Source organism: Alternaria viburni, assembly GCF_023758015.1.
Source record: "Alternaria viburni strain BMP 2772 chromosome Unknown scaffold_11, whole genome shotgun sequence".
In the NCBI taxonomy this organism is placed as follows: Eukaryota; Fungi; Ascomycota; class Dothideomycetes; order Pleosporales; family Pleosporaceae; genus Alternaria; species Alternaria viburni.
In genome coordinates this window covers 774,794-798,586 of record NW_026055780.1, presented here as the reverse complement: position 1 = coordinate 798,586, position 23,793 = coordinate 774,794, and the positions used below count along the sequence as shown (strand labels likewise).

Here is a 23,793-nt window from a genome sequence, read left to right as displayed (position 1 = left end):
GAAAGCGGAGGACTGCGAAGAGATGACAATGGCGAGTTAGCGAATGCCAAAAAGTCCGAGGTAGAGTTGAATGGGACGAGCGATGTAATGGTTCAGACTGATCTGGAATCTTCAACATGTCCCCCTCCGGAGAAGCTAGAGAGGCTGCTGGAAGCGACCATCACCTAGCGACCAGATTATATAGGAGGGGCAGTTTTGTGGTAGCTCAGAAGTATAATCATAAACGTGTGACGGGCGAGCAGCGGGGGAGAACTTACCAATCCGAATGCGCACAAGGCACTCGTGTTATCCAATGTTCGGAAGCGGAGAAAACGGTAGTCTGAGTGGTAATGCGATGCGACAGCCTTGCGTAGCTCGAGGTCGCCTCGAGTGACCTTGCAGAGAGGGTGTGTGACTACTAGATAGCTGTCAGCATACGATCTTAAAAAGATTTCCGGCGCAATGCGTGGGTATGCTGTCCATCAGAAAGCTTGTTCTATCATCAACTGCGAACCAGCCACAGAGTAGCGGTTCTACATGTCTCAAAAAGTGTAGGGTCTGCCAAAGGCAGGATCATCATCGGCGGTGGGGGTGAGCAAGAAGAGGGGAGAACATACAGAGAGTGAGTACCCAAGCGCCGAGAGGCAAAGTCTGAATGTCAGATGCTGCTGACTGGAGGTGACGCGCCGCTGGTGTGCGGCGCGGTCGAGTGACTGTTGTCGCTCCCGTGCATGCGGGGGTTGACACTGCCAGATCAAAGGACCAGGTAGCTATGGAAAAGAGTGACAAAGGTGCTGATAATGTAGAGTGGGTAGAAGAAGATGTAAGGGAGAATGGGATCTTGGGGTGCGAGTGTGTTGTGGAAAAAAATGTTGAGTAGGTGGGTAAGGACAAAATTGATCAAGCTTGTTGACGTAGCGACGACAGCACTAAGGCCACGCGCGTTTGCCTTGAGGGAGATTACAAATTGCGCGTCCCCAAAAGTGAAGGGGACCAGAGGAGACGCCCTGGCGGTGCAAAAATCGACAGCATCATGTGCACTGCTAGCTTGATGAAGGTGAGCCGTGAAGGACTTGAACGCAAATTGAGATTACGTGTTGCGTACATGGCGAGCGTACTCATGCGAGTGCGCGCAATTGCGAGGTGACTTAGAGAATTCTAGGTCGAGGGACTTCTACGTTGCTGGGCTGGACCTATTGCGACTCGACTGGAATTTACATGCTGTATACATGGACCATATTGAAAGCTTCTAGCACAATAGCAATCCATATAGCTCTCTGCTGAAGGTCTGATATCTATTGTTCGAGTTTGTTGCTATTGACGTGTTGCGCGGGCCCCAGTCCTACATCTTCTCCTCGTTGCTGGACTTGACCGAACTCCAGAACCACCAACTCCTCATACCGTAAGTTTTGAATCCCAGTTATCTTTGAGATCGTGCTACGCTGCATGAGTATCATGATAATCAAGGCTGACAATTGCGACAGACTCAACAAAACCTCACCAACAACCCCAAAACCAACCCCACACCACCCAAACCATCACCATATCACAATGGACAACAAGTCAGCCTCCTATTCGCTGGCCCGGATGCACTGGTACTTGGGAGTCGCTGCGCGTGCGCGAGAGGAAGTTCCGGCCAACATGGGCCTGTCAAGGGTCGCGACCAACTTCGCGTACAACTACCTCCAAATGTACTTGAGGAGGATGAACGAGGAGGAGAAGGAGGAGCAAGAGAGGGAGCAGGTTGCTCGCGCTGAGGCAGAGGAGGCCAGGCGCCTGCAGAACGTGAGTATTCCTATCTTTGTGTGCTTTTGGCTCGTCAGTCCAAAGTTGTCACAATGCTGACTTTCTACTTCTAGTTCTGGAATCGTCTTCGTCCCGCCACCCGCGACCGCGCCTTCCGCCGCGCATTCCTCCGCGCAAAGCTGCAAGATCGCCGCTGTTAATTCGGCATACACCTTCTGAGAGATCTGGGTTCGGAGCATAGCGAGGGCGCTGGGGCGTTGGTGTAGATACACCACAATAAGACACGATTCTGCACTTTCTCCATCCAATTCTTGTAACATGCTGGCGTGATTCAATCCATTGAAGTGTTCCAGAGCTTCTGGCACGATATGAGTTGAGAGCTACTGAGTACTCTGATACTACAAACAGCCCGCCAACAAAGTCACTTGCCGACGACATGGTCGTTGCGGGGGGAGCCATATGATGTAAAGCAGCAACGTAGCCCTCCTGTCTCTTCTTCAAGTCACTGGCAAGCCAGATAACGCGATGAAAAGAAGTAAAGGGTATTCAAAAATTGAGTCTAGGACTGAACCCAAAGGCAGTCCCGGACCACAGATGGATGTAAGCTTCGGAAAAGTCCTCACTAGCTAGACATCGCGCAAGGCCGAAGCAGCGACTTGTTTGTTTCAAAAATTGGTGACGACAAAAGCAGTTTTCTGGCGAAGGGAGATAGAGGCGGCAGCACTTGATGGACCCAGAAGCGCACGGACGTTGATCTGAGTGCGGCAACCTGGGCGGCTTGATACGTCACTGTAAATTTCCACGGCCAATGTCCCAGATTGCTCCCGAGGATAAGCCATAACCGAGACCTTTCAGACCATAACAACCAAGCGTCACATCACGTGAGCGCTGCGACGCCAAGCGACAGGCCAGTATATAAACCCCTCGCCCCCCGTCCCTCCTACTCTCGCACCAGGTCAGCCTCATCCATCTTTTGCGAGTAGTCCGACCTGTTAAGGTTTGGCCCAGCTTCTCGCCTTGTGGCGGGCTCCTTGCTATACGGATGGATTGAGGCTCCACACATTTTTGGAACCAGTCGGTGGGTCACTGGGCTTGCTCAGCCCCACTGGCACCGTGTCGCCAGTATTACACTACTTCTGGCTGACGCGACCTTTTTCATTGAGTCTTCTCGCTTGCGAGTTGCTTGAAGAAGAAGTTCTTCTCTCTATTGCATGATATCAGTCACTGACATTCTCTGATCTTTTGACGTCAAATGCTGCTTTGTGAATGCAATACCACGAAGATCCACCAGGTATTGATTGGAATTGTGACAATTCAAGCTGGCTGGAATGACGAGATGACTTCGCGAGGCCTCGCACGTGTCGTGTTGACAGCACTTCGTGGTGTTGTTATGTTTACATCCAACGGTGACGTGTCCAGCATGTCGTGTCAACAACTTTGAGCTCACTGTCAACTTTGCATTACTTGATGATATGCGCAAGCGTTGACGCGTACCATTTCAATCTACTCAGGCCGTTACCGTTGCTGATGTCCCACGCAGCAGCCTACGCAACCAACTGAGCCTCCAACAGATCGACTGAACGACTTCTCCCCGCGATTGATCGATCATCTCAGAGAGGAGCGCATTTTGGGGACTTTGCATCCAATTCTGAGACGACTTTGGGAACGGTAGGCGCGAATATGCCAGCTTTGCATCCAGATGGCCTGGCTGGTCCAGAACTGCGCGACCAAGGTAGCTACTCCGATTTCGAAAGGATGAAATTCGGAGTACAGCTGCGTTAGAGCATTCCAGAGGTATGAGCTTCGAGCGTATTCTATGTGCGAATGTGCCCAGTATACCAGACCCTGGCGCAGTGCGCTCGCGCCAGTCAGTCCGCGCTAAGGCCCCTACCGCGGTCATGGTCTTGTCTAAGGTGCCATCATGCCAGACTTGCGATAAGATCATTACAAGTCGCATTTAATAGATACAAAAGCCAAAATGTAGCTCATAGCGAGTTCTATTATTCACGACGTCGTTGCCACGGTTGACGCGCGGATGGTGTTGAGATTCGTCAAATGACGTAGTTTGTCTTGACAGTCTCTGACAGCGGACTTCCGCACTCATGTTACTGATAAAGCAGCGATGAACGCAATTGAACTTCTCGAGTTTGAGCCAAATTCGGAGCTGTTGAGTGCCTATGGCCTTGCACGATAACAGGTAGAACTGAACCAGCTTTTCTTAAAGAAAAGGTCTTTCACAGTTGCACAAGCACCATGGCATACAAAGATCGACGAGCTCATTGAGACTGAGTAGCATTGGAGCATATAGATCATCTGAAGGCACTCCGGCTATGCCCATCGGAGCAGGCGCCGCAACCCCTATTCCGCACGATGCTGTCTTGCCATTCAACCTCCGCCACAAGACACCATGTCTGGATGCCCACTGTAGCAGGCCATCTCCTTGCGCAACTTTGCTCAACCGTGAACCGTTGTTTCCCTGAACTACACCGACCCGAGGTATGGCAACGAATGATCGCGGAGGGGACATGTTGTCGAGGTCGAGTGCGAATGGGGACGTCAACAACGCGGGAGGGCGACATAGATCCTAGAGCTCATGCAGTTATCCGACAGTATATAGCCAAGAGAATACGTGCTTACCTGTTGTTGATGTTGGGGACGCTCGACCAGTATCACGAGCTTCATTTGGTTTCGCCTCGAAAGGTTACTTATCTTTGGCGGCACTCAACGCCAGAAGCTTTGCCAAAGTCCCAACTATCCGCTTGCACAGATAGCCGCATCGGCATACCACTGTCCTCGCCTAGCGCGCAGTCAATTAAGACCAGTTGCCTAGCAAGTATACCGTCCTCGTACCCAGCAACAGGCATTGAAGACGGTATGGGTAGCCTAAGCCAATGGGGGAGACCCGTTACAGGTACGTGAATGGGTGGTAGGGGCGGTTCTTCTTCATCGTCGTTGTCATCCTCCTCTTCCTCTTTCCTCCCGCGGCGTACGAGCCTACCGGGAGTAGACTGTCCTGAAGGCCAGATCGATGCGGGCACGGAGTTCCTCCTGAGCAGACATTAGTTCACCGGTTGAAGGCTTAATCAGACTCGAAGAACTTACTTGGCTCTGTGACATGAGCCACTCCATGTTCTGGATCTCGCGCTCCAAGGCGAGATCGATCTCGATGCCCAAGAGAATGAGGCTGCGCTCAAAGCTCCGCTTCACGATGCGGGCTGTGCGGAGCTCCAGCCAGTTCCACCTGGGCGAGACAGCCAATCGGGCGATCTTCGCGTCGTTGTTGCGGATGTCCTGCTCAAGACCGTCACGCTCCGCAAAGAGCGTGGAGGAGAGGCGGGGACGGACGATGGGGGCAGGGGCAGTGGTGGTCATGTTGTGTGTAGTGGTGGTGATGTGTGTGGTGGTGGTAGTGGTGACTAAAGACTTCTGTCAGCTACTTGATCTCAAAGTGATCAAAAAGAAGAGGATACTTACTTTTGGTATGGAGTGTGTTGGTTGGGGAGCTGTCTTCGACGCGGAGGAGTTATCAAGGCCAAACGCCGCGAGCGCAGCACGTGCCCTGCGCGTATAAATTTGCTCCTCACCAGGCTACCTTCCTCCCCAGTCACCTCCACTACACCAAGTCACGTCGAGCTTTTTTCTCACCCCAAGTGACCACGACAGCCAGCGGCAAGCGCTACAACGCAACACAATACCAAGCTGAGTCTCCCCTTCCTGCCCCCTTCATCTACACGCTGTAGCGTCATCGCTACTCGCAAGCGCCCCGAGATGACAGTTGTAGTTGCTGAAGGAAACCCCTAATGATCAACTAAACACTTGGATACCTGAGGGCGTTTCACTGCACTCCTCTACCCCCTCCTCTCATGATCACGGTTAACGTCTCTAGTCCCCCCATGCGACACTCTGCTGTCGCACTCTCGCCTTGGGCGCTCGACTCCGACACTGTCTCTTTCCAAGGATCTCAACGAGCTAAGTCTTCCCCATCCCCTTCCCAATCCTTGCACACTGGAGGGCTTTCGACCGACACTGTGATGACAAACCACTGTTGTTTTCAACGCTCAGTCTTGAGGTTTTCCTCCTGACGATGCGGAAAAAAACCGAGCCTTGTCTGACAGTGTCAATTTCCTTACTCGCTCGCAACTCAGTAGAACTTTTTTAACTCAGCACAGGTCTTCTTCAACGACAACAACAACGTCCGAAAGATGGTTGCGCATGAATAAAGGCGGAAGAACAAGGATGGCATTGCGGTGGTGGGACGAAGAACGGCAATATCCAAATGAGCCTGAGATCTCAATTCTCAGGTTCAATGGTAGATCGCCTAGATTGAAGTGACAGCTGAAATGGCGCGTGATCTGACTTCTTCTATCGTCAGATCCAGTCGATAGTTGCCTACATTTTCCACTGTAACTTCTCCAAGTCAATCTCGAGCTTTGTGCTCGTGCTCTCGTATGTAGTTCGAATTACAGCATGTTTCCATATGATACACATCTTACAGCCAAGCATCTTGACCTTATAGCTTGCGGTGAATCATGCGTAGCCTTGATGCTGGGCTTGTTGGTGGCCTTCAAGCGAGTAGCAGCCGACGATAATGCTTTTCAATGACGTCATTGTTTACCTGGGAACTTGCGTACATCACCGTGGACATCACTGCGCATCGTGGAACAAGTCGCGAGAGCGACACATGGCAAGACCGAATTGAGCAGCAACATTGATTAAATATCTACATGCGCCACCACTTAAACCGCGTTACGTGCGCATCGCACCAAGTATTCTGTACCGTACGAAGTGACCCAAATCATCTAAGCACATGCGGCTCATCATCTGATGACTGCAAGCGACTCGCCCTTGTGACTCCCATTTCTGGCACGGGCGCGGTTATTCCGTTCATGTGGTCGGCCGAAGATGTGTCGTTGACAGAAGCGGCGCCGTGGGCATCAGGGTGGAGAGGAAGCCCGCCGCTGCAGAAAAGTCGGGTTGGTAAGGGCCTTGTTCCGCGCTGTAAATGTCTCCGTAGGTATCATGCGCTATCGAAGTACAAAAGACTCTGGATGTTGATGAGGGATACCGCAAACAGATCACGCAACTCGCGATCGAAGCATCTATGGCAAGCTGCCCGTGCCGCATCGAGGAAGACGTTCGTGCTGAAGTTTGCGCCGAGGGTGGGGGCGGAAGGCATCATCCGATCACGCTTGAGCACATGTCCGAACATCATCTTTCCGACGACATGTCTTTGCCTTCCCGGAACACCAACGTCTCGCCAACACCCAATCTTCAGCCACCCAGTATATGCAACAGTCAGCTCGTCGCGAAGCCTCGTAGATTGTGTAGGATTGGTTTGCTGACAGACGCGCGCGCGCAATGCGAAGAGAGAGGTCGAGACTGGTCGTGTCGTGACTGCTGTCGAAGCTCGCGAGCAGAGGGGAGCAGAATCGCCGCGTAGTGATGTGAATGAGTTTGTCGCGGTTTGCTGTAAGCATCGAGGTTCGAAGGTTTGGAGCAAATGATGCTCAAGTCGAAATGAGTTGGCGTGGTTTGGGGCTTGGTGGAAGCTGGAGGTGATACCTGACCTTTGTCTTCGGCTCACGAACGTCAACAGGACGTCGCGGCAGTTGAGGGCTCTTAGCACCGGTGGACAAGTCCGGTGAGCGACCGACCCTACGCCACGGGGGCCCTCCTCTCGGTCGTACTCCCAGGCAAGCAAGCCCTGCTTCCCATCTCCATACGAGGACACGATCTACCCAGTTTGGGAGACCGAACGACGCTGTCAGATGTTTGCGAGGAACTTACATTGCCCGGGAGCGAGTTAGTATTGGCCTTGCCATTCCTCAAAGATCTGCCAGTCGGCGTTCCGGCCCAATGGGCGTACAACTTGATGCAGCATCTCCCCGGTCTGTCGCTGCAAGCGGACTTGGTCTTGAATAGTGAGTTCCGTCTCTCTATCCAAGACATAATCATCCCAGGGAGTGAGAACCGCCCATTCAGGGCCAAACTGGATCCCAGTTGGATCGAACACAAAGGTCTTCTTGTTCTCCAGGGTGATCTTGAAAGCGCAGTGGAGGAGGTTTCTCACTTGCTCGCCCATGTCGTATTTGAGCTCTTCAATATTCGCGATCCAGTCGTGCTTTTGGAGCCCAAATTCCAGATCGGCTTCCAACTCCACCAGGCTCATCTCACACCATAGCGCTAACAGATTTGCCCTCTGCCAAAGGGCATCCTCAGACGCCGTCGTCTCTCCACCCAGTGAGGGTAGAGGCTTGCCCTGGGCAACCCACCTCTTTCGTTGCTTGTGCTCGAGTTTCTGCTGGAGCTCACAGCACCACCGACCGAGGATCGCCTCGTAACTGCTGGCTCGTTCGTCGTGGGCTGCACAAAAGCCCGTTCTGTCGTCGGGAATGACTTGCGCGCAGGTTCGACAACGGGTGCCGCTGAAGAGGAAGGTGCTCGTGGGCGAGAGATTCGAAACGATAGCCATCGTGGTGTTTGATGGGTAGTTGGATAAGTGTTATGATGCCAAAAACGATGTTGGTCAAGGTTCAGCTTTGAGGCGCGGCAAGATGTGAGCTCGAACAGCTGCTATTGTCCGCAGTAGACAGTCGGATTCCCCTCGAAATCCTGAATAGGCCCTGTAATACTCACGCTCACTACGAGTCCGCATCTCTAACTCCCTCTCACTCAGGCTATTGTCTGCCATATCAGGAAACATGGATCCTGACAGGTCCAATTACAACGGGAGTGGGCAAAGTCATAAGACTAAGATGAGCTGATTGAGTATGCGTTGATGTGGCTAGGGGTTGTACGCGTAGATAGAACTATGCAACATCCCACTTCTTATGCTAATGTACCAGTCCTGGCCTTCTGCCAGAAGTTGCAGCGACCCATGACTTCATGCTGTAGGTGGCAAGCACACTGGACTGCCGGAGTTCTGTCGTGGGTAGCTTGTACGTATCCTCCTCAGCGAAGTTGGTTGCACGTACGAATAGTAGGTTTTGGTGTTCTGCTTAGTGAAGACACAGGCCAGCTGAAGTTGGGTGAGTCGCTACATCCACGCTAGGATGCTCAACACCGCCCTTCTACACAAACTACGTTCCATGTCAACCTGGGCGTTCCGCCTCGCATCAAATCACAAGACTTTGTTCGCTTCCCATCGCAATGGGTGTGCGACTCTACGCAACGCCGTCGCCGTCGCGCTTCCCGACGATGCGTTTTCCCCGCCAACGAAAAGCCGTCGACACGCCTGGCGCCCGCCACGAGCTACCATACCTTTCAATCAGCACTGAGTAGACTCAGATTGAAGGTGCAGACATGCAAAAACGTCAGGCGAGTCGCATCGTCATTGCAAAGGAACGTTGCGCCTAAAAGTTCACGTCGCGTATGCAGCAGCGGACATGGCGGGACATGGCAACCACCACCACATTACGATACGACGAATCGCATACCCGTCGTATGAAAGGCTTCATGGGGGACAGTTTGCGCTTTTCCAAAAGGAAATTGGAGTCGTGATGGTGGAGCTACACGCCGTCGCATATCTTTGGGCCAAGGGCAGGACATGACGCCAACCACAACTTCACATTCCGACCAGTCGTATAGTCATTGTATACCCAAGTCGATTACGATTCGATCCCGCTTTTCAGAAATGCAATGGAATCAGATGCTGTGGAGTTATGCGCCGTCGCGCAAACCCACCTTTGGGAAGACAGGGTCTCACGAAGGCCCTACAACACCGAATTGATCAATGAGGCTTGGCATGGGCTTTCTGAACACTAGAGGAACCATACGCGAGGTAGTCTGGTCGCTTCGCAGTACGGTGGTAGACGGCGCGCTGGCCGTCTCCCGTCGCTCCAGGCCATCAGGCACAAGTTGGTAAGCAACAAGGCCGCACGACCTTGTGCAGACTTTCACTGACATCAAGTACCTAGCCAGATAGTCACTGCGGATGCGCGAGACCGTAGGCCGACGCGCCGCCTGCATTTCGCTGGCCGAGCCCTCAGGCCAGCATTCCACATCGACGAGACGCCCGAGTACTGCCTCACGAGCGCGCCCTTTACGAACCCGAACGATCGATGCGAACCTACTTGAGCTACGAGGGTGGCACCATGGTCGAGCGAGGTACAATCTATACGGTCTTGACGGCATTGGGATGAGGAGCGAGATCCAAGGGCTACGCTCGCCTTCGACAAACATAAGGATCACGTCTACAAGCGGGTTCGTATCACAGGGCAAATGGTCACGTCGAAGAAGGATGAAGCGGGAGAAGTGCAGATACGAGTCTGGGAATGAGGGAAGGATAAAGGGAGAAGGGTGGAGGTTGGTGACAGGGCTATGAGCGAGAAAGGGTATGAGCGAGCAGGATGGCATGCGTCAAGAACGACGACGATGACGACAAAGGAGGTAAGCGTCAGAGCTGGGCAAAGGCCGTTGGAGGGGGAGAAGGGAGGGGTCTGCGAAAGAGTACAACTGACATAGCCAGGAAGCCACGAAGAGCCGCAGCTCACGTCGAGACGAAGCCATCCCACCACACTCTTTACATCCTCGCCGCGACCACCACGTCCCTCCTACCTCCCAATCCCTCCCACCTACCAAACCACACGTCACCGCCCCTCGACCCGCCACCCCAACTCCGCAAAGTCAAAACCTACACGGCGCGGACACAGCAATTCCAAACAACCCCGCCCCATAGCACACGAGCAATCCCAGGGCCTCAGCGAGGAGTAGGAAGGTGCGGCTATGCGGCAACAAGACTTCTGGTGCTGAAGCTTGTGAAGGGAGGTAAGGCGAGTGTCTGAACACTTTTCGGAATCGGCTGGGGGAGTGTGGGGCCAGGACATAACTATGAGGGGTGATGATGTGTAGAGTGGAGAGCAGAAGAGCGTGGAAGGTTGGTGGGCTGCGACGGAGGGGTTCGGATAGGAGAGAGGATGGGAGACTTGGGGATGGTGGGTAGGGGTGTGCTAGGAGAGCAAAGCAGAAGTGGAATACACGGCGCCATTGGCGACCGGCCTCGCAAAGGGCAGAAGAACTGGATGTGCTGGAAGGTGGATACGGGTGAAGAGGGAATAAACCGGGCGCTGGGAGACTGAGCACAGTCGAAGGTATAAGGAGATACCGCGAGGATATGAGGGATTGATGAATATAACAGAATCGGAGAAGACAGTCGAAGAATCGAGGGGTCATACTTTGGCATGCTGAGAAGCAGATCAAGGGGCCGAGAAGGAGAAGAATGAAGCATCACAGACGTAGACCTGGTAGTCATAGGGGGTCATGCGGTCGGAAGAGCAGCGACTCGCGGCATATCGTCAAGCTTGGAGAAGCATGAGCTGGGGCGTTAGTCATATCTTCAGTTAGCATGGAACAAAGACTTCTAGAGTCGATCGATCAAAATGGCTGTGAGCTCAAGCATCCCATATACAGTGTCTCGAGCTGGGGAAAACCGTAGCATCAGGATGATGCCGGACAAACTTCACATCGAATCATATGCATGTCTCCCGACCTCGCAGACTCTCAAGATAGCATGATAGGCTTGGCCAGATAGCTGAATCTTGGAAGTGCAAAACGACATCGTGAACAAGCCAGTGACCATGCCCAGTGATTACGCCTACTTTGCCAAACATGCCTCGCTGTCGTGGTTCTGTTGTTCTTGCTTATGGGTTGCAATCTTCAGGTGCTCGATGATGAGGCTTTTTGGCGACAGTCCAGTAATAGCAGAACGTCTTTGAAGGCATGCACGTCTTCAGTCATGTGCAAGTCTGCGAAAGGGACTGGAGATTCCACTTTCCAGCAAATGCAAATGTTGTCGTTGCTCCGCCATCTCGTCACACACAAGTTGCTTGGACGGACTTAGAGCAATTGCGGAGTTGGAGACCGCCCCGTCTTGAACATCAGGAGCGCGGGTGCAGTGGCTTGCGCGCGGTCATATCACTTTCTCCATGCACACAGCTTGTACTGCATTGCAGCCGCCGTCTCGTCAAGCTGCACTGCAGCAGCTGCGTGTGCTTCCAGGGCAGACAAAGCTGGGCCTTGAGACCTTGCTGTCGCCAGCCGGACGTCCTCAGAATGTTTGCCATAGCAAACTCAGCACTGCATCGCCTTGTGCGACCGTCTGAGGCCAATCTTGACAATCTGCTTGAGAAGAAGCCCCTAACGACGGTGACCGTCGACGGCGCCTCCTTCTCCTTCCTATCGCGCTCCTTCTGCGAGGCCGTCTCTCATTTGTTGTGGCCCGTGCGCAGGTAGCGGGTGAGTTCGCCTCAAGGTGAGACTTGTTGACCGTCTTCCACCACCCCACCACCGACTTATCACACTCCCCAATGCCGCAATTCTTGCTGTGCTTCCCCTTCTTCATCCTCTTGATCTCCTCGTGTCATCCTCGCACAACTCCTGACACCACATCGGCGATGCTTTCGAGCTTGCCGCGGGGTAGGACGACGACTCTGGGTCGGACATCGCTTTCGTTCCCGCTTCGGCGACGAGGAGGCGACCTCCTCTGGTGCTCGACGCACCCAAGGCATCGCGGTATGTACTGACTCCGCTCCTGATTGCTCGCTGTCGACACCGCCGCCTTCGCCGGCCTGGTGTCGACCGATGCAGCTCCTCAGCCCCTCTGCCACCGCTATACCAGCTGCGGATGGCTATGCCTGACCATTGCTGACAACATCGCTAGTCAAGACTTCATTCCAGGATTGTCGCCACTGGCTGAACACCTGAGCCTGTACGGACGTACGCCGACCACCACACTCACTTCTCGTCCTTACAGAAGGTTCGTATAGGCCAGGTGTTCAGCCCGGCACCTCTCACAAACTGCCTCCCTTGGCCAGGGCAGTAAGTATTACCCCGTCTACCTCTTGTGACCATTGCTGACCACATCGCTAGGCAAGACTTCATCCCGGGATTGTCACTGCCGGCTGGACATCTGGGCCTGTACGGACGAACGCCGACCACCACACTCACTTCTCGTCCTTACAAAATATTCGCACAGGCCAGGTGTTCAGCCCGGCACGTCTTGCAAATTGTTTTTCTCAGCTGGTAAGTCGAAGTCCCGATGCCGTCCATGGTAGACCTGCTTGTGCAACGCCGTGCTAACGTATGAGTGCTCAGGCACAACAGCGAACATACACGCCTTGCTAGCGTTGCTAGCAAGCGGGCCAATAGCTTCCGTTATCAACCAGGTCCTGTCCGTCGACACGGAGGAAGTCGCCTCTGGTGATAGTCGCCAGCTATCACTGGGGGCGCAAGGAGTTTTCAAGACGACAATAATCCGATCGTCATATCTCCACTGCCGCCAGCCGCGGTATTCGGCGTTCGGCACAGCGAAATGATGGCGCCCGGCGGCGTTCATGTTCAGTAAGTCCAACCAATCTTCAAGATCTTCGGGTCATGCTAATCGCTCCAGAAGTCATCGAACAGGTCACCGAGACCATCATCAAGACCACTCACGATGCACGTCAACGCCATTGTTGCGCTGGCGCTGCCGCTACTCGCCGCGGGCGCGCACATCGGACATCGACACAGTAAGTCGCCGAAGTCCTGGCGCACCTCGTCCATAGGCCAGCGTTATGTGCCCTAGGCCATGCGCTGTCAGTCATCGAAGTCCTTAAGTCGCTGAAGTCCTAGCGCACCTCGTCCATAGGCCAGCGTTCGAATGCGCTGCGAAAAAGCCATTCGCCGACCCCCGCCAACATGTGCACCAAGGTCGTACACAAATATGGCTGCGGCCACGAGATTGCTGAGAAGGCAGGATGCTGTAGTTCTCCCAGACGTGGCCGCTCGCAATCTCGTGGCCGCTACCAATCTCACCCGGCAGCATGACACAGCAACAGCAGCACCACGATGGCAGCCAGCAGCAGCAGCAGCAGCAGCACTCGCATCACCAGCATCAGCACCCAAGTCGCCGAAGTCCCGGCGCATTGCCGTCGATGGGCACAAGTCGTCGAAGTCCCGGCGCATCGCCATCCATGGGCACAAGTCGCCAAAGTCCCGGCGCATCGCCATCTATGGGCACCAAGGTCGTACACAAACATCACTCTTCCGCTCCTTCCTCTCCAGATGGAATGTACGTTCGTCTGGACTCAGCCATTCGCCATCTACGGCGTGGACGGTGCCTTTGACCCTTCCTTCGACCCGAACAGACAAACCTACAACTTCTCCCAGACGTGGCCGCTGCCAATCTCACCCACCACTAAGTCGCCGAAGTCCCGGCGCATTCCGTCTGTGGGCCAGGTTATGTGCTTCCAGCCATGCGCTGTAAGTCGCCGAAGTCCCGGCGCAACACCATCGATGGGCATCTTCTTCCACGGAGCCACTTGGACTTTACGCACTTTAATCATCGGCGACCATTTCGATTCTTCAGCGAGACTGAAAGCGGCCATAGACGGGTCGAGCGGCGTTCGAAACTGCCTACGTCTGCAATAACACGATGACCGAGTCGGTCAAACCCAAGGGTCGAAATCGATTTCCATATCCCAATATGGCAGGAGTAGGAGCAAGAGTGGGAGACTATCAGTGCAAACCGATTTTGACCAAAACATCACGGTCAACATGCATGCCTGGATGGCGGTCTCCAGAGCCGTATCCAGGAGTAGGGCTGGTGCCCAAGCCCAGCGCTGGAACTTATACTCACACCCCTTTTCTGATCATCATTTGCCCATCTCTTCGTTGGTAACTCCAGCGGAGAGCACAACGATCAGCTACTGATCGATGGAAAGAAGAGAGGAGAGACGTACAAGCAGCTGTTCCTATTTCTGAGCTGGTATGAGAACAGCGCGCGTGTTCCCATGATCATCAACGGGCCCAACATTGCGCCCAAGAAGGTCAAGGAGTCGGTGTCTCCGGCCTGCGAGCCTTGTGCTCAGTTCGCAGCGGGTGGAGCTTGACAGCTCTCCTTCGAGCATCGTGATTCCCACACGATGGCAAACGACGCGAATAGGCTCCGGCCTGAGAGCCTTGTGCTCGCTTCACAGCGCGCAGAGCTTGACAGCCCTCCCGGGCACAGTCGCAGCCCGAGCAGACTCGGACTCATCGCTGTGGACTACCAGCAGCGATGAGTCCGAGGCGCCCATGACGCCAATGACGGAGGTGGTGCGGGTAGTTACCGCAACTCACGTACATGGATGTCCCCGGATGCACTGCTGCGCGCGCAGCAAGTCGCCGAAGTCCCGGTGCAACACCAGCTATGGGCCGCCCTGCAACAGCATGGGTGAAGTCGTCGATAAGCCGCCTCTTCAACAGATGGACCTTTTTTGTTGATGGACCTTTTCTGTTGTGGCCTTATGATTCATCTGCATCGAGTTAGACAGACCCCAGTGACCCCAAGGCATCCGAACTTGCCGACCGACCATCGTCCATGGCCGCATCAGCCTTTCTGGGAATCGCGTGGTTTATCTGCATCGAGCTCAACATCCGCCTGCTGTACAGAGCCACACGTCGCAGCCTTTACTTCTGGAGCTGCCTACTTTGCAGTTGGGGTCTCATTGTCCACGGCATCTCGATCGTCCTAGCCAACTTCACCGAATCGACTAAGATATGGCGATCTTGAAGTCTGGGGGCACTGCGTCGGAGGCAGGCGCGTCAGCCGCCCTGCCTAAGTACTTCCAGAGTTTTGAACTTCTCGGCAATAGTCGTCGCGCCACTCGAGACAATCTCCGCAATCTGATTGGATCGCCAACATATGCGAGGACTGCGTTCGTTCGTCCTGCATCATCCTCTTCACCACTGCCGAACCTCTTTGTGAATGCCGCGATCATCGCGGTCGAGGCCCGCTTCAAAGAAGCCAGCGACCTTGAAGTGTGGGAGCACTGCGTCGGAGGCAGACGCGTCAGCTGCCCTGCCTTTACAGTGCACATGCCTTCTGGTCGAAGTAGGATTCTCTCATGGCCCCAAGCTCCAGGACAAGATAGCATTCGTGGTAAGGCGCGCTCATGCCTTATGCACACCACAAACGCTCAACCCCTACCCCGAAGTCGACTATGCCATCAAGTCTACGCGAACCGCGAGGACTGCAACAACAAGTTGGATATTCGACGCTACGAGGGCGCCGAGAAGGACTCTCGTGGTGCGACGGTCTTGAGACGGCGAGGTGACCGCCAATATCGACGCGGACCCAGCCAAGCTGAAGTACACGGTCGACATCATCTACGCGAGTGCCATGGAAGACAGGAACTGGGTATATGTCGCAGTCAAGCTGCTGAACTATCTCTGCCTTCTCATCCCAGCAACACTGGCCGACCCAAACGTACTCCCCGATGGGCTCCTCAAGAAGACATGCGTTGGTCGTGCTACCGTCGGCAAGGGCGTTGCCTTCGAGGTCTGCGCAGAGAACAGGTGCTTTGGCTCGATCTCGCATGAAGCGCAATGGGTTCATCTCCGACTTCTACCATTTGGAATCGTTCGATAGTTGGATTCGTAATGCGGAATGAATAGATAGTGAGTCTCCAGCCTATAACATCCCAGAGTGAAACAATGCTGACGTCTTCCAGGAATTAATAAAGTTTAAAAGAGTCTTCTGCTTCTTTTTCTTTGCGTGATGTCGATTCGGGCTGCGACGGCAACAGCCGACGTCGACGGTGCTGGTGATGCTAATGCTTAGCTGATTCTCGCAGATGCGAAGCTGATGAGCATCTGGTACGTGAAGATGCGGCTTCCATGGCAGATTCCAGATGGTAAGTCGAGAGCTCTGATATGCTCTTTCACAAGGCTAACGATTCCGTAGTCGATTTGTCGCTGTCCAGGTCTCACTGTCGATGGCTCCGCGCCGGTATCTCGCTGTCGGATGTCTCGCTGGCGATACCCTGCAGTTAGTATTTCGCTGGCGAAGTCACGATGCAATACTGTACAGCCCTGTCGGTCATTGCTCCGGTAGACTGCACGTCAACCGCCATACCATACGGCCTAGTCAAGCCTGCTCGACACACTAGCCATGGAGGCTGAGTATGGTACACCACATGCTCCATCGACAGCGAGATCGAGCCAGCGCTGCGGGCTTGACCCGCGCCTGCGCCGATGAGCAATGAACCTTTGGGCGCTCCGGTGGCATGCACATAGTTTCCGTCTCTTGCTGGTATGTATCCTCTCCATGGGTTCCTCGCGCTTGCCCAAGCGCCCCGCACAGTATGTTGTAGGCCGAGACCCTTCCTCCGATCCGAGTCGCTCTACTTTCGAGTGAGTGACAGCGTCGAGTCTTTTCGTCTTCGGCATGCGAGGGTCACGAGAGCGTCAAGGGTGGCCGCCATAAGTACCGGTCCGAAGGAACGTACTAGGTGAGGCATCGATGGTCGGGTTCGAATGTCAAGCTTGACGGCTCTCACCAGGCACTCCGCGAGGGTGTCGACATGGCCAAGCTACTGCCTCTCATGTGAGAATGGTTCAGCGCCATGCCGCCAGGACATCGACAGCGAGATGGACTATCGTTGTGGTAGTTGCCGGCCTTGGGCCAGCGATGGGGGTTTGTGCTTCGCCTCTTGCGCAGTGCTTCAGCAATGCTGGTCGCTGAGGGTTGTTGGCGGAGGTGAGGGCGGAGGTGTGTCGGAGGCAGCCCTGAAGTCAACCCAAGGAGGATGTCGCTGCCGATGCGAGGCTACAGCAGCAGCTTATTGTCTGTAAGCCAAAACATCAGCAATGTCTCTGCACGTTCTCTTGCCCTTGCTGGGTGATGTGTGTGGCTTCGAGGCGGGGTAGCGGCGGAGGAGGCAGGTTCAGGGAGGGGCAGCGAAGGTCAAGGACGTCGACAGCAAAGACGAGAGGCACTTACTGCAGTCTTTCGGGAGCTCCTCTCGCTGTGTGCGGCTCGCAGAAGGATGCCAAAGTCCTTCGTTCGGCGGGTGAGGTTCGCAGCGACGGCTCCCGGCTGTCCTGAACCTCACTCGCAACGCCAGAAGCTGCGACAAGCGCGCAGGCTTACTGAGCGGGATGGAGGAGGTATTCTGAAGCTCCGAGTCTGCTCCATGTTGCTGTCGAGGGTGGGGGATGGCCGGAGGCTACGATGGGTTTTGGAAGACTTCCGCGGAGGCGGATTCCGCGCTGTATGCGGCCGGGGGCAGTCATTCAAGTCGATGATGATGTTCTGCGAGTACTTGTAGAGCTTCTCAACGAAATGCAGCTCGGTCGCAGGGGGTTGATGTGGGAGCTACGGTGGTGGAGGGGCATGGCTGGGAATTTGGTGATGGAGACTTTGGTGTTGCAGCAATGAACTTCAGTTGACCCAAAGACCGTGCATTGTTCGGCTTCACCAACCAGCGCCACGCTACACCACACCCTCTCCAACTACGCAGGCCGAGTCTATGGATTGCTCCTCTCCGTCTGCCCGTACTGGCTGCCCCGAGGCCCCTTCCTCGCCTCAGAATGGCAGGCAATACCATGTACGACGTCGTGGTGCTATCCTCGAGTCCGCCGGCCGCTTCCCCGCTACATGATGCCCCCTCCCGTCGCGTCGCCATGCTTGCATCCTCCCCTCTCGCATTCTCCCCTCCTGCGAGCCCCCTCAGACCGACTGTCGGCGCGTCCAAGAGCAATGCACGAGCTGCTCCCATCCCCGAGGGAGCTGTCAGAGGGTTCGCCACCGTGGGCAGCCTCATACGCTCCGAGCACTTCACAAGCCGCCTCGACGACGACTTCGATGCGATACAACAAGCGCAACCACGGCGGGCTTCACAGGATACCATAGAGCCCCCTTTGGCTGCGGAGAAACCCAAGAAGCGGACTACGAAGAAGGCTACAGCTACTACTAACGCTGCAGACGGCTCCGAGAAGCCCAAACCAAAGCCTCGAGCGCGCAAAGCGAAACCCAAGTCAGACAGAGAGATCCTTGACTCCGACGACGAACTCGGACGCCCGCCGCAGCGGCCTACAAAGTCTCCCTTTTTCGACGATGATGCGACAGAATCTCCGGGTGACCCTGCGGCACCAGCTGCGGATGCGCCGAAGCTGACCAAGTCTGGCAAGCCCCGTAAGCCTCGCGCGAAGAAGGTCAAGACTGTGGAAGATGGGACAGAACCTGCGCCAAAGCCAAAGAAACCGAGGGTCACAAAGGCGAAAGCAGGGGCGGGGAAGGGCAAGCAGGGAGATGCGTCGCTTGTGTCTGCGCATTTAGGAGGTGGAGCAGACGGCGGCCAGGAGTCGGCAACACGGCCTTCTGTAGAGGACCACGACACTCAAGCCAAGCCTCAATCGATCTGGGAAGTGCCAGACAGCCCGAAGCCGAAGAAGAAGGCTGCACCCAAGCAGCGACAGCCAGATCCCATCGCACAAGGTTTGGAGTTGGAGGAGGCTGTTGTAAGGAGGAGAGACTGGACGCCGCCACCCGATACCACAATCGCATCGCCGTTCACCGACTCGACCGGAAAGGAGAACAAGACCTTATCGCAGAACGCTAATGGCTCCTTCACAAACCTCCTCTCCAACTTCGCCTACGCACAATCGCCATCTGCGCAGACCGCTGCAAAATCGAACAACGCAACAGGGGCCGTGGCAGCGACGAAGCGGCGGAGAATCGAGCTTGTCGAGATACCCAACAATAACACCAACTCCAGAGACTCGTCTCCCGAGAAAGGCAAAGCACCGAAGAAGAAACCGCGCACCATCACCGACCTCGTTACAGAGCAGTATGCTTTGAAGGATGCACAACCAGTCCCAGACGATGCGACTAGCAACTTCTTCGAATCCCGAGCTTCGACAACTACAACAAAGGTGCCGCTGAACGATGCATCGGCCGCGGACGGCGATGCAGCACCGAAGAAGCCAGTACGCAGGCGTAACAGCTCAAAGTCAGGCACAGAGAAAGCAGATCCCAAGCCGAGGTCGAAGAAAGCATCTTCGAAAGCAGCCGCCAAGCCCAAGCCTAACGCGGAGAAGTTGCTCAGTCCTTCATCTGCAATGTCGCGTCTACAGCAGCAAGACGTCTTGTTCGGAACATCAAGTCAGCTTGTGCTTGAAGAGTCGCCGACAATGGTGCGTCAACTACAGTATGCGCTGAAGGAGTCTGAGCAGGACGTCGACAATGTTGCGTATGGCGCGCCGCCGCGATGGTCACGGCTCGGCAGGGTGGAAGGCAAGCGCGGACTTTGGGCTGCGAGTTCCCGCGACGACGAGGGCGGTATGCTAGAGCACTTGAAGGACGTTTATATACCCGAGCCCGATCGAACGGAAGACATCCCATTACTCATGGATGGCACTACCGATGCGCCTGATGAGCAAGGCGATGATCAATCTGACTTCATAGATATTGACGATATACCGCCGGACCCGCCGCCACCAATTGCCATATCTTCTGATCCACCAATGCCTCCTCCCAGCATTTCACGCGCCACCCCAATGACGAAGCTTCGCAATGATGATGACCACATGAAAGATACGGGCTTCAGGGACATTGACGACTTCATGCAAGAGCCTCCACCTTCCGGTCAGAAACCTGTCTCACCAGATAGCTTTGTTGACATCGACGACTTTGACTTTCCGCCTTCTGCGCAGATGCGGAAATCGCCAGTCTCGATCTTCAAACCTCCAGCCTCAGCACCAACGCCCATGGACGGCTCTCCCAAGAAGCGCGGAAGGCCGACGAAATCGCATTCTGCAATACCTACATCAGTCTCCGCGTCATCGACGTCAATTCTGAAGCCCCGCGCGAAGTCAAAGACCAGTACTAAGATGCCATCGACCCCTCCCACAGGCTCAGGTCGCTTCATCGACATAGACGAGATCCTCGACTCCGAAGACGAAGCCCTGCAGCTTCTCTCCCCCACGCCGCCCCGAACAACTAAACATGCCAACTCGCAACCTCTGTCTCTAATTACACTATCTCCCACAACCTCACCCAGCAAATCGGCGAAAGCGAAAGCCTTAGCGGCCGATCAAAGTCTAGCACCCATCCACCGCATACCTACCCCGCTTCTCGAATGGCCGAACATCAAAGCCCAGGTCTTTGCTCAGATAACAAGTCACATCCGGTCTTTGCCTCCAACCACCGACCCCAGCAAGCCTACCTGGCACGAAAAGATCCTCATGTACGACCCCATCGTCATCGAAGACTTCACCGCGTACCTCAACGCCCACACACCCATCCGCGTGTACAAGAAAGCTACGCAGAAGCAAATCAAGGCCTGGAATGCGGATTTGAAGAAGCAGGACAAGGAGGCGGTACATCTGGGTGTGGGGCCAAGTAGGGAAGGGGATGGGTCGGAGGTGTTTGCCGTGGAGAAGGAACTAGAGAGCACGATGGTGCAAGGGTGGTGTGAGAGCTTGAGTGTTTGTTGCATTTGGGGGGAGAATAGGACGAAGAAGGGGACGGCTAGGAAGGGGTTTTATTGATGCTATGAGATACCTGGATACAGAGCTACGTTGGCCAGAGAGCCTTGTCTGATAATGCGGATTTCGGCAATTTTTCCGGAGACCGCGGAGACCGATGAGATCCTAATAATATATTGTTTAAAGTCTGTTCTCGCTCGTTGCGGTATAAGACGCCGGGAGGAGCGAACAATTCTAGCAGCTCACCATTATCGACTTACCAACCTACCAACCCACACACCCAAAGTTCCTTACACGAAGAAAGACTCCGAACACGAAGCCCAGAAGCAGATGACGTCGATCCACTGCAGCGGGATCGGGCGGACGCTAGCAGATTAGATCCACGACCACCACACGGGATAAAACCCACTCCCTCCCGACTCCTTCCCGTGGGTTCATGTGCGAGATGCATACGCCACCTACATGCCTCCCGCAATCCGCACGAAGCATCAATGCGCGGTATGCGACAAGGTCTATTCCACCAACAGCCATCTTCGCCGCCATGAAGCGTCACGTGAGCAGCATCTTGCATAATCAATTAGTCGCAGCTCACAATAGACAGATTTCGGCAGGCAAGACTTGACATGTCCAACATGCCATGCGCAGTTTACGCGACGGTGAGTTTTTCTCTAGATGGATGTGCGTGTTGCATGGAGCTGATAAAGAGGACAGAGACCTCGCTCGACGCCATCTGACAAACTGCTCTTCGACTTCCGGCGATGACGTAAGTCTACCCACGATGAGGCGCGGCAGGAAGCGAAACTCCTGCGACAGATGTTCACAGCGCAAGCTGTCGTGCGATACCAAAATGCCATGTGTGCGTTGTCGGGACGGTGGCGCAGCGTGTACGTACAAGCGGTTGGACGGCGTATCTGCAGGTGCTACTGCATCTGTCGGAAGCAGCCAAGATGGTACTGAGACCAGTACCGACAGGCAGCGCGTGGGCATCTCCATCGACTTCCTCCTCAACTTTACGAATCCCTCGGGTTACCGCCCGTCCGCTGCCATCGCCGCTGAGGCTGCTGAGCTCGATGGTGCAGATGGCGAAGCGCACGTTCAGCCAGACGCTCACGATCAAGATATGACGCATGACCAGTCGTTTTTTGAGTTCGCAGATTTACCTTCTGTCTTCTTCAGCTTTCCGTTCGTGGTATCTGGACGAGAAGTCGACTACGCGTCTCCGATCATAAGCGATGGTCTGACACCTGAACTGGAAGATGCGTACGCTTTCGAAGTACGCGTAAGGGAGATGCTACAGCAGCTGTCTGCCAAGCACAGCTCGATGCTGGAACGTGGTGATGCAGTTGATGCAACATTTGACTGTCAACTTGCGGAAACCGTCTTCACAGTCGGCAATGTGCGGCACTTTGTTTGGGCTTTCTTCCGCTACTTTCACTACTCGTTTCCTATCCTGCATAAGCCGACGTTCGATATACAGACGGTTTCTTTCCCGCTTTTACTCGCGCTCGTTTTGTTTGGGTCGCTGCCGACTCTGGAGTCTGATACCTCCATCGGCTTACGGCGGTTCTCACACGTTGCGGAGGCATACGTTTTCGATCAACTGGTGTTACAACAGACATCGCAAGTTGATCATTCGGCGTGGGTCGACGATGTGCATCTTCAGTTATTGCAAGCAGGTCTATTATTCTTGGTGTTTCTAAACAACAGCAACGACATCGTCACAAGACGGCGAATCCGCCTCCAGCGCATTCCATCGCTTGTCGCTGCTGTGCGAGCTTCAGGCTTGTTTGCGCACAAACAGCGTCACATTATCCCCAGTCAGGATGAACATGACTGGCAGGCGTTCATCAACGATGAGATGCGATCAAGGTACTATGACCCCGTACACTTTATGTACATGAAGCCACTAACAAACCTCGCAGATTGGGCATGTGGACCTGCCTCTTCGACAGCACGCTCTCTGTATTCTTCAACAATACCCCACAGGTTGCCATCTGTGAGGCGATAGGTGATCTCCCCTGCGAGGAGAGTTTGTTCAGAGCTGAGTCGGCCGCCGACTTCGCGCGTCTTGCATCGCATCAGCACCCGCGACCACGAGTCGAAACATTACCCGAACTCATGTCACGCGCCCTTTTTCCTCCTGTTGCACAGCGCGCCGATGAGCCCGGGGAAGCCGTCTCACCACCGCATATGCTGATACTCATCTGCGGTCCGTTCTCACATCACCCATCTTATGGTGAACCCGCTGACTCTCACAGCACTGCTATCTATCGTCATGACATCCGGAATGAATTTCCTCACTTCTATGAACATAGAGCCGATGCTTCGCGCCACCGACCGATGGAAGGCGCTCTGGGATGTAGTGAGCCGAGATGGCGAAGGACATTGCTTGCCTGATCTGGGGTTTGAGAAGCACGCCGCGGAGTACTGGTGGCTTACCAAGACCATCCTGAAGGTCTCAAAGCTGGGAGGTAGGAGCTGTCGTTATATGCAACCTGCACCTTGCGATTCGACGCAAGACTTGCATGATTTTGTAAGGAGGTATAAGGATTATGTTGTGTAGAAGTGGGTAACTCGAGATAATATAAATATGCTGTGTTTCACATTCGATAGCACAGAATTAAGCATGACGTATGCCCTTCTGCCAAAGCGATCGCTCCTCAGTCAGTAATGTTTGACAAGACAGGACTAGCGTGTGGGTCTATCTCCGGATGCTGGGTCTATCGCCGAGATGGGTTCATCGCCGAACCTTCGATGCGCTACCGCGCCTCCGCACTGCATCTCGCGAATCTAGATCTCAGTGCCCGCGGAATCCGACGCGATCATGCAGACGATTAGCGC

The 23,793-nt window shown here is 54.6% G+C and overlaps 5 protein-coding genes across 5 annotated transcripts; 3 read left to right on the top strand and 2 right to left on the bottom strand.

The window, feature by feature from the left end:
* Positions 1 to 1,530: 1,530 nt before the first annotated feature.
* J4E79_005924 (uncharacterized protein) lies at positions 1,531 to 1,925 on the top strand (the record flags this gene model as incomplete). Its single annotated transcript, XM_049354800.1, has 2 exons — positions 1,531 to 1,782; positions 1,839 to 1,925. The coding sequence occupies 2 exons, from the start codon at positions 1,531 to 1,533 to the stop codon at positions 1,923 to 1,925; spliced, it is 339 nt and encodes a 112-aa protein (XP_049210923.1).
* A 2,794-nt stretch (positions 1,926 to 4,719) lies between these two features.
* On the bottom strand, positions 4,720 to 5,097 carry J4E79_005923 (uncharacterized protein; the record flags this gene model as incomplete). The annotated part of the gene is made up of 2 exons (XM_049354799.1): positions 4,720 to 4,773; positions 4,828 to 5,097. 2 exons carry the CDS (start codon positions 5,095 to 5,097, stop codon positions 4,720 to 4,722), a joined length of 324 nt encoding a protein of 107 aa, XP_049210922.1.
* Positions 5,098 to 7,528: 2,431 nt separating this feature from the next.
* Positions 7,529 to 8,197, bottom strand: J4E79_005922 (uncharacterized protein; the record flags this gene model as incomplete). Its single annotated transcript, XM_049354798.1, has 1 exon — positions 7,529 to 8,197. The coding sequence occupies one exon, from the start codon at positions 8,195 to 8,197 to the stop codon at positions 7,529 to 7,531; it is 669 nt and encodes a 222-aa protein (XP_049210921.1).
* Positions 8,198 to 18,054: 9,857 nt separating this feature from the next.
* J4E79_005921 (uncharacterized protein) lies at positions 18,055 to 21,015 on the top strand (the record flags this gene model as incomplete). Its single annotated transcript, XM_049354797.1, has 1 exon — positions 18,055 to 21,015. The coding sequence occupies one exon, from the start codon at positions 18,055 to 18,057 to the stop codon at positions 21,013 to 21,015; it is 2,961 nt and encodes a 986-aa protein (XP_049210920.1).
* A 784-nt stretch (positions 21,016 to 21,799) lies between these two features.
* J4E79_005920 (uncharacterized protein) lies at positions 21,800 to 22,960 on the top strand (the record flags this gene model as incomplete). Its single annotated transcript, XM_049354796.1, has 1 exon — positions 21,800 to 22,960. The coding sequence occupies one exon, from the start codon at positions 21,800 to 21,802 to the stop codon at positions 22,958 to 22,960; it is 1,161 nt and encodes a 386-aa protein (XP_049210919.1).
* Between the last annotated feature and the right edge of the window lie 833 nt (positions 22,961 to 23,793).